At 62.5% G+C, this 11,665-nt stretch overlaps 4 protein-coding genes and 1 long non-coding RNA gene across 5 annotated transcripts in view; 2 read left to right on the top strand and 3 right to left on the bottom strand.

Moving 5' to 3' along the window:
- Window positions 1–3,310, top strand: part of MTG1 (mitochondrial ribosome associated GTPase 1) — a 4,141-nt gene extending 831 nt beyond the window's left edge. The window contains exons 3-11 of the mRNA XM_017832724.1: window positions 437–541; window positions 634–714; window positions 908–964; window positions 1,592–1,682; window positions 1,767–1,828; window positions 2,006–2,102; window positions 2,278–2,359; window positions 2,459–2,571; window positions 2,658–3,310. Coding sequence (XP_017688213.1) covers window positions 437–541; window positions 634–714; window positions 908–964; window positions 1,592–1,682; window positions 1,767–1,828; window positions 2,006–2,102; window positions 2,278–2,359; window positions 2,459–2,571; window positions 2,658–2,755 — 786 coding nt within the window. The 3' untranslated portion in view covers window positions 2,756–3,310. The remainder of the gene's footprint in view (window positions 1–436; window positions 542–633; window positions 715–907; window positions 965–1,591; window positions 1,683–1,766; window positions 1,829–2,005; window positions 2,103–2,277; window positions 2,360–2,458; window positions 2,572–2,657) is intronic.
- A 97-nt stretch (window positions 3,311–3,407) lies between these two features.
- SPRN (shadow of prion protein homolog (zebrafish)) lies at window positions 3,408–4,547 on the bottom strand. The gene is made up of 3 exons (XM_017832651.1): window positions 4,264–4,547; window positions 4,184–4,213; window positions 3,408–3,825 (listed from the first exon to the last, which is right to left on the bottom strand). Exon 3 carries the CDS (start codon window positions 3,816–3,818, stop codon window positions 3,408–3,410), a length of 411 nt encoding a protein of 136 aa, XP_017688140.1. The 5' UTR covers window positions 3,819–3,825; window positions 4,184–4,213; window positions 4,264–4,547.
- A 428-nt stretch (window positions 4,548–4,975) lies between these two features.
- Window positions 4,976–7,095, top strand: ECHS1 (enoyl-CoA hydratase, short chain 1). Its single transcript, XM_017832726.1, has 8 exons — window positions 4,976–5,084; window positions 5,570–5,767; window positions 5,853–5,980; window positions 6,061–6,160; window positions 6,258–6,362; window positions 6,440–6,559; window positions 6,647–6,714; window positions 6,819–7,095. The coding sequence occupies exons 1-8, from the start codon at window positions 4,976–4,978 to the stop codon at window positions 6,882–6,884; spliced, it is 894 nt and encodes a 297-aa protein (XP_017688215.1). The 3' UTR covers window positions 6,885–7,095.
- A 78-nt stretch (window positions 7,096–7,173) lies between these two features.
- Window positions 7,174–8,441, bottom strand: LOC108506093. The gene is made up of 3 exons (XR_001877671.1): window positions 8,262–8,441; window positions 8,115–8,173; window positions 7,174–7,753 (listed from the first exon to the last, which is right to left on the bottom strand). It is a non-coding gene; the product is annotated as an uncharacterized LOC108506093 (long non-coding RNA).
- A 2,009-nt stretch (window positions 8,442–10,450) lies between these two features.
- ZNF511 (zinc finger protein 511) overlaps window positions 10,451–11,665 on the bottom strand; it is a 3,506-nt gene continuing 2,291 nt past the window's right edge. Inside the window, exons 3-4 of the mRNA XM_017832649.1 lie at window positions 11,019–11,204; window positions 10,451–10,523 (exon numbers count right to left, since the gene is read on the bottom strand). Coding sequence (XP_017688138.1) covers window positions 10,454–10,523; window positions 11,019–11,204 — 256 coding nt within the window. The 3' untranslated portion in view covers window positions 10,451–10,453. The remainder of the gene's footprint in view (window positions 10,524–11,018; window positions 11,205–11,665) is intronic.

Below are 11,665 nucleotides of genomic sequence, written 5' to 3'. Positions count from 1 at the left end.
AGCACCCCTTCTCCCTCCCCAGTCACCCCATCTCCCTCTAGGCCACCCCTTGTCCCCCTCCAGACCACCCCTTCTCCCTCTCCAGAGCATCCCTTCTCCCTCCCCAGTCACCCCATCTCCCTCTAGGCCACCCCTTGTCCCCCTCCAGACCACCCCTTCTCCCTCTCCAGAGCATCCCTTCTCCCTCTCCAGAGCATCCCTTCTCCCTCCCCAGTCACCCCATCTCCCTCTAGGCCACCCCTTGTCCCTCTCCAGACACCTCTTCTCCCTCTCCAGAGCATCCCTTCTCCCTCCAGAGCATCCCTTCTCCCTCTCCAGCCACCCCTTGTCCCTCTCCAGACACCTCCTCTCCCTCCAGAGCGTGCCTTCTCCCTCCCCAGCCCCGTGTCCCCCCTCTCCCATGGCTGTTTCCAGTTGCTGCCCTTAGCGCTGCCACATCCCGGTGTCGGGCCGTAACCCCGCACTGAAGGAGGCTCTGGGCATCCGCCCGCATGTCCTGGTGCTGAACAAGATGGACCTGGCTGATCCCCGCCGGCAGCCGGTGAGCGCCGGGGCAGGGCAGGGCTGGGCTGGGCGAGGGCAGTGGTGGCGGCACAGGGAGGTGACAGCAGAGGCTCTCCCCGTGCCCCGCAGGCGGTGTTGGAGCGGCTGAAGGAGCAGGGGTGCCCGCAGGTGGTGTTCGCCGACTGCCAGCGCGATGTCGGGGTCAAGAAGGTAACGGGGCTGCAGCCCAACCCTGCTCCCTGGGAGCTCCCAGCCTTCAGGGCCCCAGGTGGCTGCTCCAGCGTGATCCTCTTTTCCAGCTGTCCCAAGTCCTCTGCCTAGCCCCCTGGCACAGTGTCTGTGGCTGCTGCACAGTGTCTGTGGCTGCTGCAGAGTGCCAGCCCCTGCCCCTGTTTCCCTGCAGATCGTCCCCCTGGTTGCCCGGCTGGTGGCTGAGGGCCCACGCTACCACAGGGCCGAGGTGAGACACAGAGTCACAGAATATCCTGAACTGGAGGGGACCCAAAGGATCATCCAGGACAACTCTTGGCCCTGCCCATGACACCCCAACAATCCTACCCTGTCCCTGAGGGCATTGTCCAAACGCTCCTTGAGCTCTGGCAGCCTTGGGGCCGTGCCCACTGCCCTGGGGAGCCTGTTCAGTGCCCCACCACCGTCTGGGGGAAGAACCTTTCCCTGAGATCCAGCCTGACCCTGCCCTGACACAGCTCCAGCCATTCCCTTGGGTCCTGTCACTGGTCACCAGAGAGAAGCTCCATACCCCAATGAGGTCTGACCTCAGTCTTCTCCAGCTGAACAGACCAAGTACCTTCAGCCCCTCCTTGTGTGGCCCCTCCAGGCCCTTCCCCATTCCCATATCCCTCCTTTGGACTCTTTTAAATCTTTTTCATACTGTGTTTCCCAAAACTGCCCCCAGTGCAGAGCAGAGGGAGGGTCACCTCCCTCTCCAGCCGAGGGACGAGGCAGCTCCTGCACGTGCCAGAACTGCCAGCAGACCCTGGGGGGGTTGGCTGTGGCTGCTGCCCCTCACTGCTGGGGTGGATGGCTGATAACCAGCGCTCCTTGTTCGTGTTTCCCTGGCTTCCAGAGCTCCGACTTCAACATCCTGGTGATCGGCGTGCCCAACGTGGGCAAATCCTCGCTCATCAACTCCTTGCGGAGGCTGCACCTCAAGAAGGGTATTTCTCCATGGTGCTAAGGCTTGGGGAGGAGGTGGGGCACAGTGTCTCTTGCTTTCATAACCATGTCACTTTTTCCCCCAGGGAAAGCCACGGTGGTGGGGGCCGAGCCCGGCATCACCAAGGCAGTGCTGACCAGGATCCAGGTACTGTCCCTGCAGCACAGTGGCTGGGTGGGCTCTGCCTCCCACATCCTGGAGAGACCTTGATGCCCACAGATTGATCTCACGGTTGCTCAGGTCCCCTTTTCAGCAGGACTTCAACACAAGCACGTTAGCCATGTGGGAGTCCATGGTGCTAATTACCAGCCCTGCCTCCCCCAGGTCTGCGAGAAGCCCCTGATGTACCTGGTGGACACCCCTGGTGTGCTGCCCCCGAAGCTGGGGGATGTGGAGACGGGCATGAAGCTGGCACTGTGTGGTGAGGTGGAGGCTGTGGCTGGCTGGGGGGAGTCCCCAGACGTGGCCTCGGGGCCTGGTGCCCGAGGCCAGGGTGGGAGTCTGCTCAGGGCCCCTGGGTGCCACGGGGATGGCGGGAGGCTTGGCCAGGGCTCAGCAAGGGCTTGGGGGAACTGGGGCTTGACCCTCTTTTCCAGGAGCCATCCATGACCACATGGTGGGGGAGGACATGATGGCTGACTACCTGCTGTACACCCTGAACAAGCAGCAGCAGTTCGGGTGAGCTGCAGGGGAGCCGGGGAGGGGTCCCGGGAGGGCTGTGGAGCCCCATCCCTGGGAACGCTGTGGGGACTGTGGGATGAGCTGTCCCTCCGGCAGGTACGTGCAGCGCTACGGGCTGGGCGAGCCCTGTGACCACATCGAGCCCGTGCTGAAGCACGTGGCCCTCGCCCAGGGCCGCACGCAGAAGGTGACGGTGCTGACGGGCACAGGTGAGTGCCTGGGGGGCTCTGGGGCACAGGGCTGGGAGTCTGGGGGTCCCTGCTGACCCTCCTTCTGCACCCACTGCCATCTCCAGGGAATGTCAACGTGACGATGCTCAACTACACGGCAGCTGCCTACGAGTTCCTGCGGGACTTCCGAGCGGGACGCCTGGGCAGGGTGACACTGGACTGAGACCTGTCCCGTGGGAGAGAGGCACTGCCTGCAGCTGTGCGGGCAGGGGACACCTCAGCAGGGAGCTCTGGTGTGTGATTGAAGTGGCTCTGCTGGGACAGCTCCTGGTTCCAGGCAAAGCGCCGGAGGGACAGAATGCCAATGGTGGCAGCTGAGGTTGCCCTGTGGTGTCACTCTATGGGGAGCTGTTCCCACCCCAGGGAGCCTGGGGCAGAGATGGTGCCTCCGGCTGGGACAGAATCCCTGGGGAGCCATTTCATTGCTGTAGCCTTGGCCTGCTCAGGGACCTCCATCCTGAAATAAAGCCTGTGTGGGCAGGGGGCCGGGCGGTGGCCATCCCAAGGTCCTGCCAGAGCCCCTCGTCCCGCATCCAGCCACACCTGCTTTTGTCCAGCTTTATTGTCGCCTCCTCGTCCTCGCGAGGCCAGGGACAGAGGCGCGGTGCAAAGGGGTGCCCGAGCCGGCGGGGTTTGGAACGGCATGGGGGGAGGTGGTGGAGGGGCTCCCGCGGGGGTCCTGCCCCGCTGGCAGTGGGTGGGCACAGCCCCAGGAGCTGCTGCTATCTCGGGGCGCGGGGCTCAGCCCCCGGTGGGGCGCCCGGTCCTCGCGGCGTCCTGGGTGCTCCGGGCACGGTCGGGTCCCCCGGGATCCATCAGCGGCGGAGAAGCGCGGCCAGCGGGCAGAGCCAGGGCAGCGCCCGGCCCGGCGCGGTCCCGGCGGGCGCGGCGGAGGTCCAGGCGCTGGCGGCCGCCGTCCAGTTGCCGTCGCGGTACTCGACGCCGTCCCCCGCCTGCAGCTCCCCGGAGAGCCGCGCCCGGCGCAGGGCCGCCCCCGCCGCCACGCCGGCCGCCGCCCCCGCCGCCGCCGCACCGGCCACGCGCAGGGCGGCCCCGGCAGAGCCGTACCGGGGCACGGCCGCCCTGGGCCGGGCGCGGGCCGCCCCCCGCGCCGCTCCGCGGGCCGCCCCCCGGGCGCCGCCGCGCCCGCCCTTGCCCGCCGCCGTGTCGCAGAAGGCGGCGGCCAACAGCACCAGCGCCCAGCACGCCGCCGCGCTCCGCCGCATCCCGCACCTGCCGCAGGGACGGAGGGAGGGATGGAGGAAGAGCCCCGCCGCTCAGCCGCGCCCGGCCGCGTCTCGCTCCCGCGGGTGCCGGGGCCGCGCACGCCCGTGTCACCGCACACGCGGCAGCGCACGGGTTGCATAAACGCGCTCCCCCCCGCCCGGGTGGGTGATGCTCCTGCACATGCTCCTGCACACGCAGCCACGCGCGCTCCCGCACGCCCGTGTGGGTGATGCTCCCCCCGACCCGTGCGGATGGTGCTCCCGCACGCGCCCGCACACGCACATTCCCGCACACCCCTGTGGATGATGCTCCCGTACATTCCCGCACACCCCTGCCGATGATGCTCCTGCACATCCGCGCACACCCCTGTGGATGACGGTCCCGCACACCCGCGTGGATGATGTTCCTCTACATTCCCGCACGCCCCTGTGGATGACGCTTCCGCACACCCGCGTGGATTATATTCCTGTACAGTCCCGCACACCCGCGTGGATGATGTTCCTCTACATTCTCGCACACCCACATGGATGACGCTCCCGCACATTCCCGCATATCCCTGTGGATGATGCTCCCGCACATTCCCGCACATCCCTATGGATGATGCTTTCACATTCCCGCACATCCCTGTGGATGATGCTTTCACATTCCCGCACATCCCTGTGGATGATGCTTTCACATTCCCGCACAGCCCTGTGGAAGACGCTCCCGCACACCCGCGCACACCCGTCCGCGGGGCACACTCACCCCCCCCGCCCTCCCCACCCGGGGTACTCACCGGGCCCGGGGCACCGCCGGCTCGCTCCGCTCCGCTCCTCCCCGACCGCGCTCCCGCCGCGCCCCCCCCGCACACCCCCCACCCCAGGCGCGGGGGGCGGCGGGGGAATCCTCCCTGCGCTCCCCCCCGGGGCTCTAAGCCCCGCTAATCCCGCGGCCCGCCCCCCCCGGCTCGGCGGCGCTGCCGGCGGGACCCCCCAGCGCCGGGCTGGGGACGGGCCCGGTGCCCCCTCAGCGGTACCGGGGGTTCCGGCCCCTCCCCGCGGCGCCGCCGCGGCCAATGGGGATGGCGAGCAGCGGGGCGGGGCCACCTCGGCCAATGGGCGACGGCGAGAGGGGCGGGGCCGGCGCGGTGGGCGGGGCCGCTCTGCCGCGCTCCGCCATGGCCGCCGCGCTGCGAACCTTCCTCCGCCCCGCCGCCGCCGCGCTGCCCCGGGCGCGGCCCCCGCCGCCGCTCCGCAACCCCGCCGGCACGCGGGGCTGCAGCGCCGGTGAGCACCGGGGCACGGGGATGGCACCGGGGGCTGGCTGGGCTTGGCCGGAGGGGGTGGTGAGCACTGGGTCCCTGCACCGGGTACGGTCCCAGCACCGGGCGTGTGTCCAGCAACTTGCACGTGGTCCCTGGGCTGCGCACCAGGACGGGGTCCCTGCTCCGTGTACGGTCCCAGCACCGGGCACGCGGTCCCTGGGCTGTGCAGCAGGTCCCAGGGTGCCTGCGCCATGCCCCGATACCGGTGGCTCGCCGTCCCGGCACAGGGTGGTCCTGGGGCTGCACCTGCCCAAGGCAGGGTGACACCGGCAGCTCCCCCGAGCCGAGACCCGCGGACACGTCCCCGCCGGCTGCCGGTGACCGCTGGCGTGAAGGTCGCCTTAATATAGCGCGGGGCGGCGGCCGGACCTGGCCAGGGGTTGTCAGGGGTCTCACCCCGTGCCCGGCAGCCGGTGGGCTCACGGGCCGGTGCCGGGGCGGCGGCAGGGTCCACGTTCCAGTACCTGTTGGTGCAGAAGACGGGGGCGCAGAAGAACGTGGGGCTGATCCAGCTGAACCGGCCGCAGGCGCTGAACGCGCTCTGCGAGGGGCTGATGGCCGAGCTGCGGCAGGCGCTGGAGGCCATGGAGAGTGACCCGCAGGTGGGAGCCATCGTCCTCACCGGCAGCCAGAAAGCCTTTGCAGGTAGGGCGAAGACGCCTCTCCCCATCCCAAAATTTTGGGGAAGGCTGGGGGAGGAGTTGGTGTCCCAGCCCACTTCCCTTTGCAGCCGGTGCGGACATCAAGGAGATGCAGAATAAAACCTTCCAGGAGTGCTACAACGGCGCCTTCCTGGGCGGGTGGGACAAGGTCTCCGTCGTCCGTAAACCCATCATCGCCGCTGTCAATGGCTACGCCGTGAGTGCCCCCCGCCTCTCCCTGTACCCCCTGACCCCCCAGTGCCACCCCCTGACCCCCCTGTGCCTCCCCTGTCCCAGCTGGGTGGCGGGTGCGAGCTGGCCATGATGTGCGACATCATCTACGCCGGGGAGAAGGCGCAGTTCGGGCAACCCGAAATCCTGCTGGGAACCATCCCAGGTGAGCAGCGGGCACCAGCCAGGGGGTTCCATCCCAGCTGGAGTGGGGACACCCAGCTATCCCTCTCTGGACCTTCCCCTTCCCTACATGCATCCAGGTGCTGGCGGGACACAGAGGCTCACCAGGGCGGTGGGGAAGTCGCTGGCCATGGAGATGGTGCTCACCGGGGACCGGATTTCAGCAGCAGAGGCCAAGGAGGCAGGTAGGGGCGTGGGCCGGTCCTGGTACTGCAAGGGGCCAGCAGGGAGCCACCCCCCCACTTCCCACTGCCCATCCTAGGTCTGGTCAGCAAGGTGTTCCCCGTGGAGAAGCTGCTGGACGCGGCCATCGCCTGCGCTGAGAAGATCGCCAGCAACTCCAAGCTGGTGGCTGCCCTGGCCAAGGAGTCAGTCAATGCTGGTAGGGACTGGGGGGCCAATTGGGAACCCCTTGGGAGGGCTGTGGGGCCAGGCAGAGGGGTCTCCCAAACTTCTCCCTTGCTCTTAGCCTTTGAGACGACACTGACAGAGGGGAACAGGACGGAGAAGCGTCTCTTTTACGCCACCTTTGCCACTGTGAGTAGAGGGATCTGCCCCATGGTGGGGGGGGATCAGCCCCATGGTGGGGGGATAGTGGGGCTGCCACAGCCCTCCAAACCTCACCTCTCTGCTCCTCCCAGGATGACCGCAAAGAGGGGATGACGGCCTTTGTGGAGAAGCGCAAGGCAAAATTCACCGACAGCTGAGCCCAAGGAGCTGCAGTCCCCAGGGATGTGCAGGTCCCCCGGATGCGCAGGTCCCCCGGGCATGTGCAGGTCCCCACAGCCACCTGCTGCCCCTCTGCCTTACCCCATGGAGGGGACTGGGACCCATCGATGAGCGATGCTTGGGGTGACAGCCAGCAATGGGGACCACCTCTGCCTTTGCTATTAAAACATTTTCTAGGTGCTGCCGGGACATGGGGTGTCCTTCTCTGAGGTCCTGCCTCAGCTGGGAAAGGTTTGGGTTCACTGAGACCCTCCACTCTGTCACACTGCTCTCTGATGCTGGGCTGGGCAAGAGCAGACTCGTGGAGATCCGTGTGTCCCCCGGGAAGGGGACAGCCTGTGGCACTGAGTCACCCGTTCCAGGGCATCATCCTCACCCTGCTCGGGGTCTTGGGGCAATCCCAAGGAGGGGGATCCCTCAGGTTTAGGGCCCTGTACTTAGCAGCAGGTTTCTGGCAGCAACGAGGAGCCCACCAGGACATTGGAGAGGGGACTGGATTTATTGGGGGGGCCTCAAGGGTGGGTAGGGAAGGATGAGTCCCCCCAGGGAGCCCCAGGGGTAGCTCCCACCCCTCATTTCACAGTCTGGGCACATCTGCTCTCAGCTGTGGTAGAGATGGTCTCGGTCCTCCTCTGGGCCATTCTGCACCTGCAGGGACAGCATCCGGGGTGGCTCACGGACATCCACCTTCCTGGCGTCGTCCTGGGGGTGGTGGAGGTGGTCTCGATCCTCCTCTGGCTCTACCTGGACTTGTGGGGGGTGCCAGGCCCTTCTGGACACAGCCTTTCTACCTGGTTTCACCTCTTCGGAGAGCTCCCACTCCTCCAGCACATCCACACCCGGGATGCTGGAAGAGGGGAGCAAAATCAGCGAGGAAAGGTTGCTAAATACCACCCTGCCCCAGGGGAATTCCACCCTATCAGAGGGCAGGGACCCTGGCAAGATTCCCCCCCACTCCAGGAAGCAGAAATTAGTATCTTGGGGAGCAAATGGGCTCATTTAGCCAAAGGAATAGGGAAACCAGCTGGGGCTAGATGCTTGGGGAGTTTGGGCAATATGGGGGAGAAGGTGGAGCTGGGAGCCTCTTAATTTTGAGGGGGCACAAAGCCCAAGGGGAATTTATTCCCCCCGAAACGCTTTCCATTTTGGGGTGTTGCTCTGTTGGCTTTTACAAGCCTGAAGGTGTGGGGAGCACGTCCACCTCTTACATTTCCTTGTCCAAATCCCAGTCCGTGGGCAGGCCCTTCCGCCCGGAGCTGCTCAGAGCCTGCAGGGAGAGAGGGGGGTGGCACCGCTCATGGTGGGCCTGCTCATCAGAGGGGACAGCAGGAGGGTGAAGCAGAGGGGTGGCTCACCTGGGTGCTGCTGGGTGCCAGCAGAAGGAGGGCAGTGCCCAGCAGGATGGTGATGCTGCAGAGCCTCGGGCTGAAGCAGAGGAGACACAGTGGCAAGAGCTGTGTGGCTGGTGCTGCCCCACACCCTGCACCCAGTTCCTGTGCCCCCCGCTCCCCCTGACCCCCAGCACCCACCCTGCCCACCCCCTGTGCCCGCTGGGGCTGGCAGGACCTACCCCTCCATGGCTGCCTCTCACCACACCTGGCTGTGCACTTTGCCCGGCCTCGTGCCTGCCCGTCCCTCATGTCCCCGGGTGGTGCCAGTTCCTGCTGCTCAGGGAGACTCCCAGGTGTCCCAGAAAGGTGGTGGCCTCTGGCCTGGAGCTCCTCCCTCGTGCTCTGGGGGGAGCTGCAGGGGAGACCCTCTCTGACCTCTCTGCTGGCGCAGCTGCCTGGTTCCTGCGTGTCCCTGGCTCAGCTGTGACCCTTCCCTTTGCTTCTCCATCCTGGCATCCACCTCCACCACACCAGTGCCTTCAGCTCTCCTGCAACAGGAGTGAAACAGGTGATTTGGGGGCTTTCATCCCCAGAATGTTTCCCAGCGCATCTTTTTCTCCTCAGAAATTGGAAGCGTGAGCGAGTCCAAAGCTTCTCCCCAGCTGTGATGGGTGACACCCCATTTCCGTGCGTGGATCAGCTCTGTGCGTGTGTTTAAAACAAAAAAAAAAGGGAAATTCAAGTTTTGGCTTGAGAGAAGGATTTTTTCCAGCTGGGACAGACTTCATTGCCCATGGACTCTGGGAAAAGCAGGTGTCCCAGAAAAGACCAGTCACGAGCCCTGAGGTTGTAGTTCCAAGTTCAGTTTGTTTTCCATTAGCAAGGGCAGGCACTCAGGGGCCTGGACTTGGGGGAAAAAGGAATGCCCAGGTCAAAACTTGTGGACCTGAACCCGTAAGGGAGGGTTGGGCTGCTCCTGCCTGACCTTTGTACCATCACGTGCCAAAGCCTGCAGGCATCTCCAGTGACGTGGGGCCTGAGTCCCATTCCCAGATATCCCAGTGGGGGGAAAATTAGGGGCTCCCGGTGTGGGAAAGTGACTTTTGGTCCCTTCTGAAAGATGTCCCTGGGCAGATACAGGATCCTGGCCAGGGGGTTTGCCTGCTGGAGACAGCACTCCAGGAGCAGGGATTAAGGCTAGACAAGCCGGCTGAGTTTTAAACAGAGCGAAGCTTTTTAAAACTCACTGGGAAATCTCCTGCATCTCCGTAAACATCATTCCCTGCTCCCATTTGCAAGGATTTTCCAAAGCCCCTTTTATCCTCTATTCCTCATACAGAGGGGGAAGGGAAAAAATGCAATTATAGATCCTAAGCTTCTTGGATAAACATCGTCCCAGCAACCTCTTTTTTTCCCTTTATGGATAAATTTTGAGTGTCAGGGTTCACCAGGACCCCGAGACCAGTGGCAGCACTCTGAGCCTGGCTCTGTGTTTTCAATTTTTCCCAGGAGGACGAGATTACAAAGGAAGGGAGAGGCAAGAGGGAAAACTTCCATCCCAACCTGATTTTGGGGGTATTGGGAGAAAAAGGAGGGAGGTCCATTTTGCACATCTGGCTCTGCCTTCAAAATGCCATTTAAACTCTCTATGAAGAAATTTTATAAAAATTCCTTTTATTTATTCACCTGGCTGAAGTCACTTTATTTTAACTCCCCGTGGAAATGTTTCTCCTGGGCCAGACAGACCTTTCATGTGGGTTCCACAGCGAGATCCAGGGTGCAGAGGAGACTTTAGCAAGATGGAGAAGGTCAGAATTAAGGACCAACACCTTTTTTGCCCTGTTTTCTTTTTTCACAGCTTCCATGCAGTCAGCAGATTTTGTCTTGGAATTTCTTGAATCCGGTTTTTTCCTCCAAAAGGCAAAAAAATAAAACACCCAATCCTGTGCAGTCTCAGCTGCAGGACAGTTTCCTTAACGCCTCACCACACATTTTGGGTTCCCCTTTCTAATATCTTGAGGATTCTTAACTCAGTCGGGTTGGCCCAATTCCGTCTGACATCACGAACCCGTGTTCAAATGCTGGTGGAGCTTTAATTGGTTTGGGTGGCTTATTCCCAGTGTGGAGTGGGAACTGGAAATATCCCTGCTCGGCCACGGCGTGGGCAGCACCGGCCCCACATCTGCTCATCCTGCACAAATCTGCTGCACTGACCTTCAGACTTTCTTCCTTGGTCCTTTAAATCCTCGGGTGGCACCTTGTCCAAAGCAAATTGTGGATGGGATCCTGGAAAGGGAGACAGACTTTGATTCACATTAATAGCCTATCCCTCATGGCGATGCTCTGTGTGGCATTTTAAGCTCCCAGAGTGGAAAGAGCAGAACATCTAAATGAACAAAGTAATAAAGAAATGGGTGAAATCCTGATTGGCTTTCCTGTGTATTCCGCATATTCCTGTTCTGGAGGCCTCTCCCCTTTTTCCAACCATGTGTAAGTGTTACCAAAGGTAGTAACTGGGCAGTTGCAGTGGTTGATTGTGAGGAGCAGGAGAGCAGAAGCACCATCCTGCAATACCCCGGGAAAGAGATCTTGGGTGGGCAGACTAACAGGACCTTGCCAACACTGCAGTGGCCTGTTCTGCCCTTCCACACTTTCCTCTTTTAAAAATGCCTTTGAAAACACACATGGAATTCCTGCCTCTTTTATCTTCAGCATAGGAACACACTGAGCACTGCCAAGGGCTGGTAAGATTCTCTGGCCCGTGGAGGCCAAAGCACAGACCTGGATCTGTAGAGCCGTTTCTCTGGCAGCGAGGGGCCAGGGCTGGCTGCAGGCTGAGGGATCTCCATGTCCTCACCAGGCCCTGTTTCCACGGGGTCCAGCTGGAATTGCTCCGCCGTCTCCACGCTCACTTCCATGGGCACGCTGGGGCCCTGCTCTGCAGGACAGCTCGTGTGCTTGGGGACACTGCAGGGACAGTTTTACACCCTGGCTCAGTGGCTGCCACGTAAGCCCAGAGCCAAGGATACTTCATGAGGAAACAAGTCCAGCTGGGATGAGTTAGTGCACGGAGGCACAGGGATTCGGCTCCAGAGAGAGAGGCTTGTGTGAGTTTCTGTTTAAGTATCCATTACTTAATGAATACCCACAGCTCTCTTCCCAGGTCCTTCTCTTCACTCCAAAAAGCCCAACTCATTCCACAGGATCAATTCCCTGAGGACTGTCCTTTAGCTGACCTACTGATGCCACAGGTGACCATTACCTTTTCATCCCTGGCTGGCCAAGCCACTCTGCTCTCCCATCCTCAACCTGCTGCTCCCTCAAGTATTGGGACACATTTCACTTAGAATCACAGAACGGTTTGGGATGGAAGGGACCTTAAAGATCATCCAGTTCCACCCCCTGCCATGGGCAGGGACACCTTCCAC

Source organism: Lepidothrix coronata, unplaced genomic scaffold (genome assembly GCF_001604755.1).
Source record: "Lepidothrix coronata isolate B3197 unplaced genomic scaffold, Lepidothrix_coronata-1.0 Scaffold204, whole genome shotgun sequence".
NCBI lineage: Eukaryota > Metazoa > Chordata > Aves > Passeriformes > Pipridae > Lepidothrix > Lepidothrix coronata.
The sequence above is the reverse complement of the archived record's forward strand: the minus strand, read 5'-3'. Positions and strand labels throughout refer to the sequence as shown.

Coding starts and splice junctions, on each gene's coding strand:
- SPRN (XM_017832651.1), bottom strand. CDS start 3,818: ATGCGGCGGAGCGCGGCGGCGTGCTGGGCGCTGGTGCTGTTGGCCGCC.
- ECHS1 (XM_017832726.1), top strand. CDS start 4,976: ATGGCCGCCGCGCTGCGAACCTTCCTCCGCCCCGCCGCCGCCGCGCTG. Junction 5,981..6,060: donor CCGCTGTCAATGGCTACGCC/GTGAGTGCCCCC, acceptor CCCCTGTCCCAG/CTGGGTGGCGGGTGCGAGCT. Junction 6,161..6,257: donor CCTGCTGGGAACCATCCCAG/GTGAGCAGCGGG, acceptor ACATGCATCCAG/GTGCTGGCGGGACACAGAGG.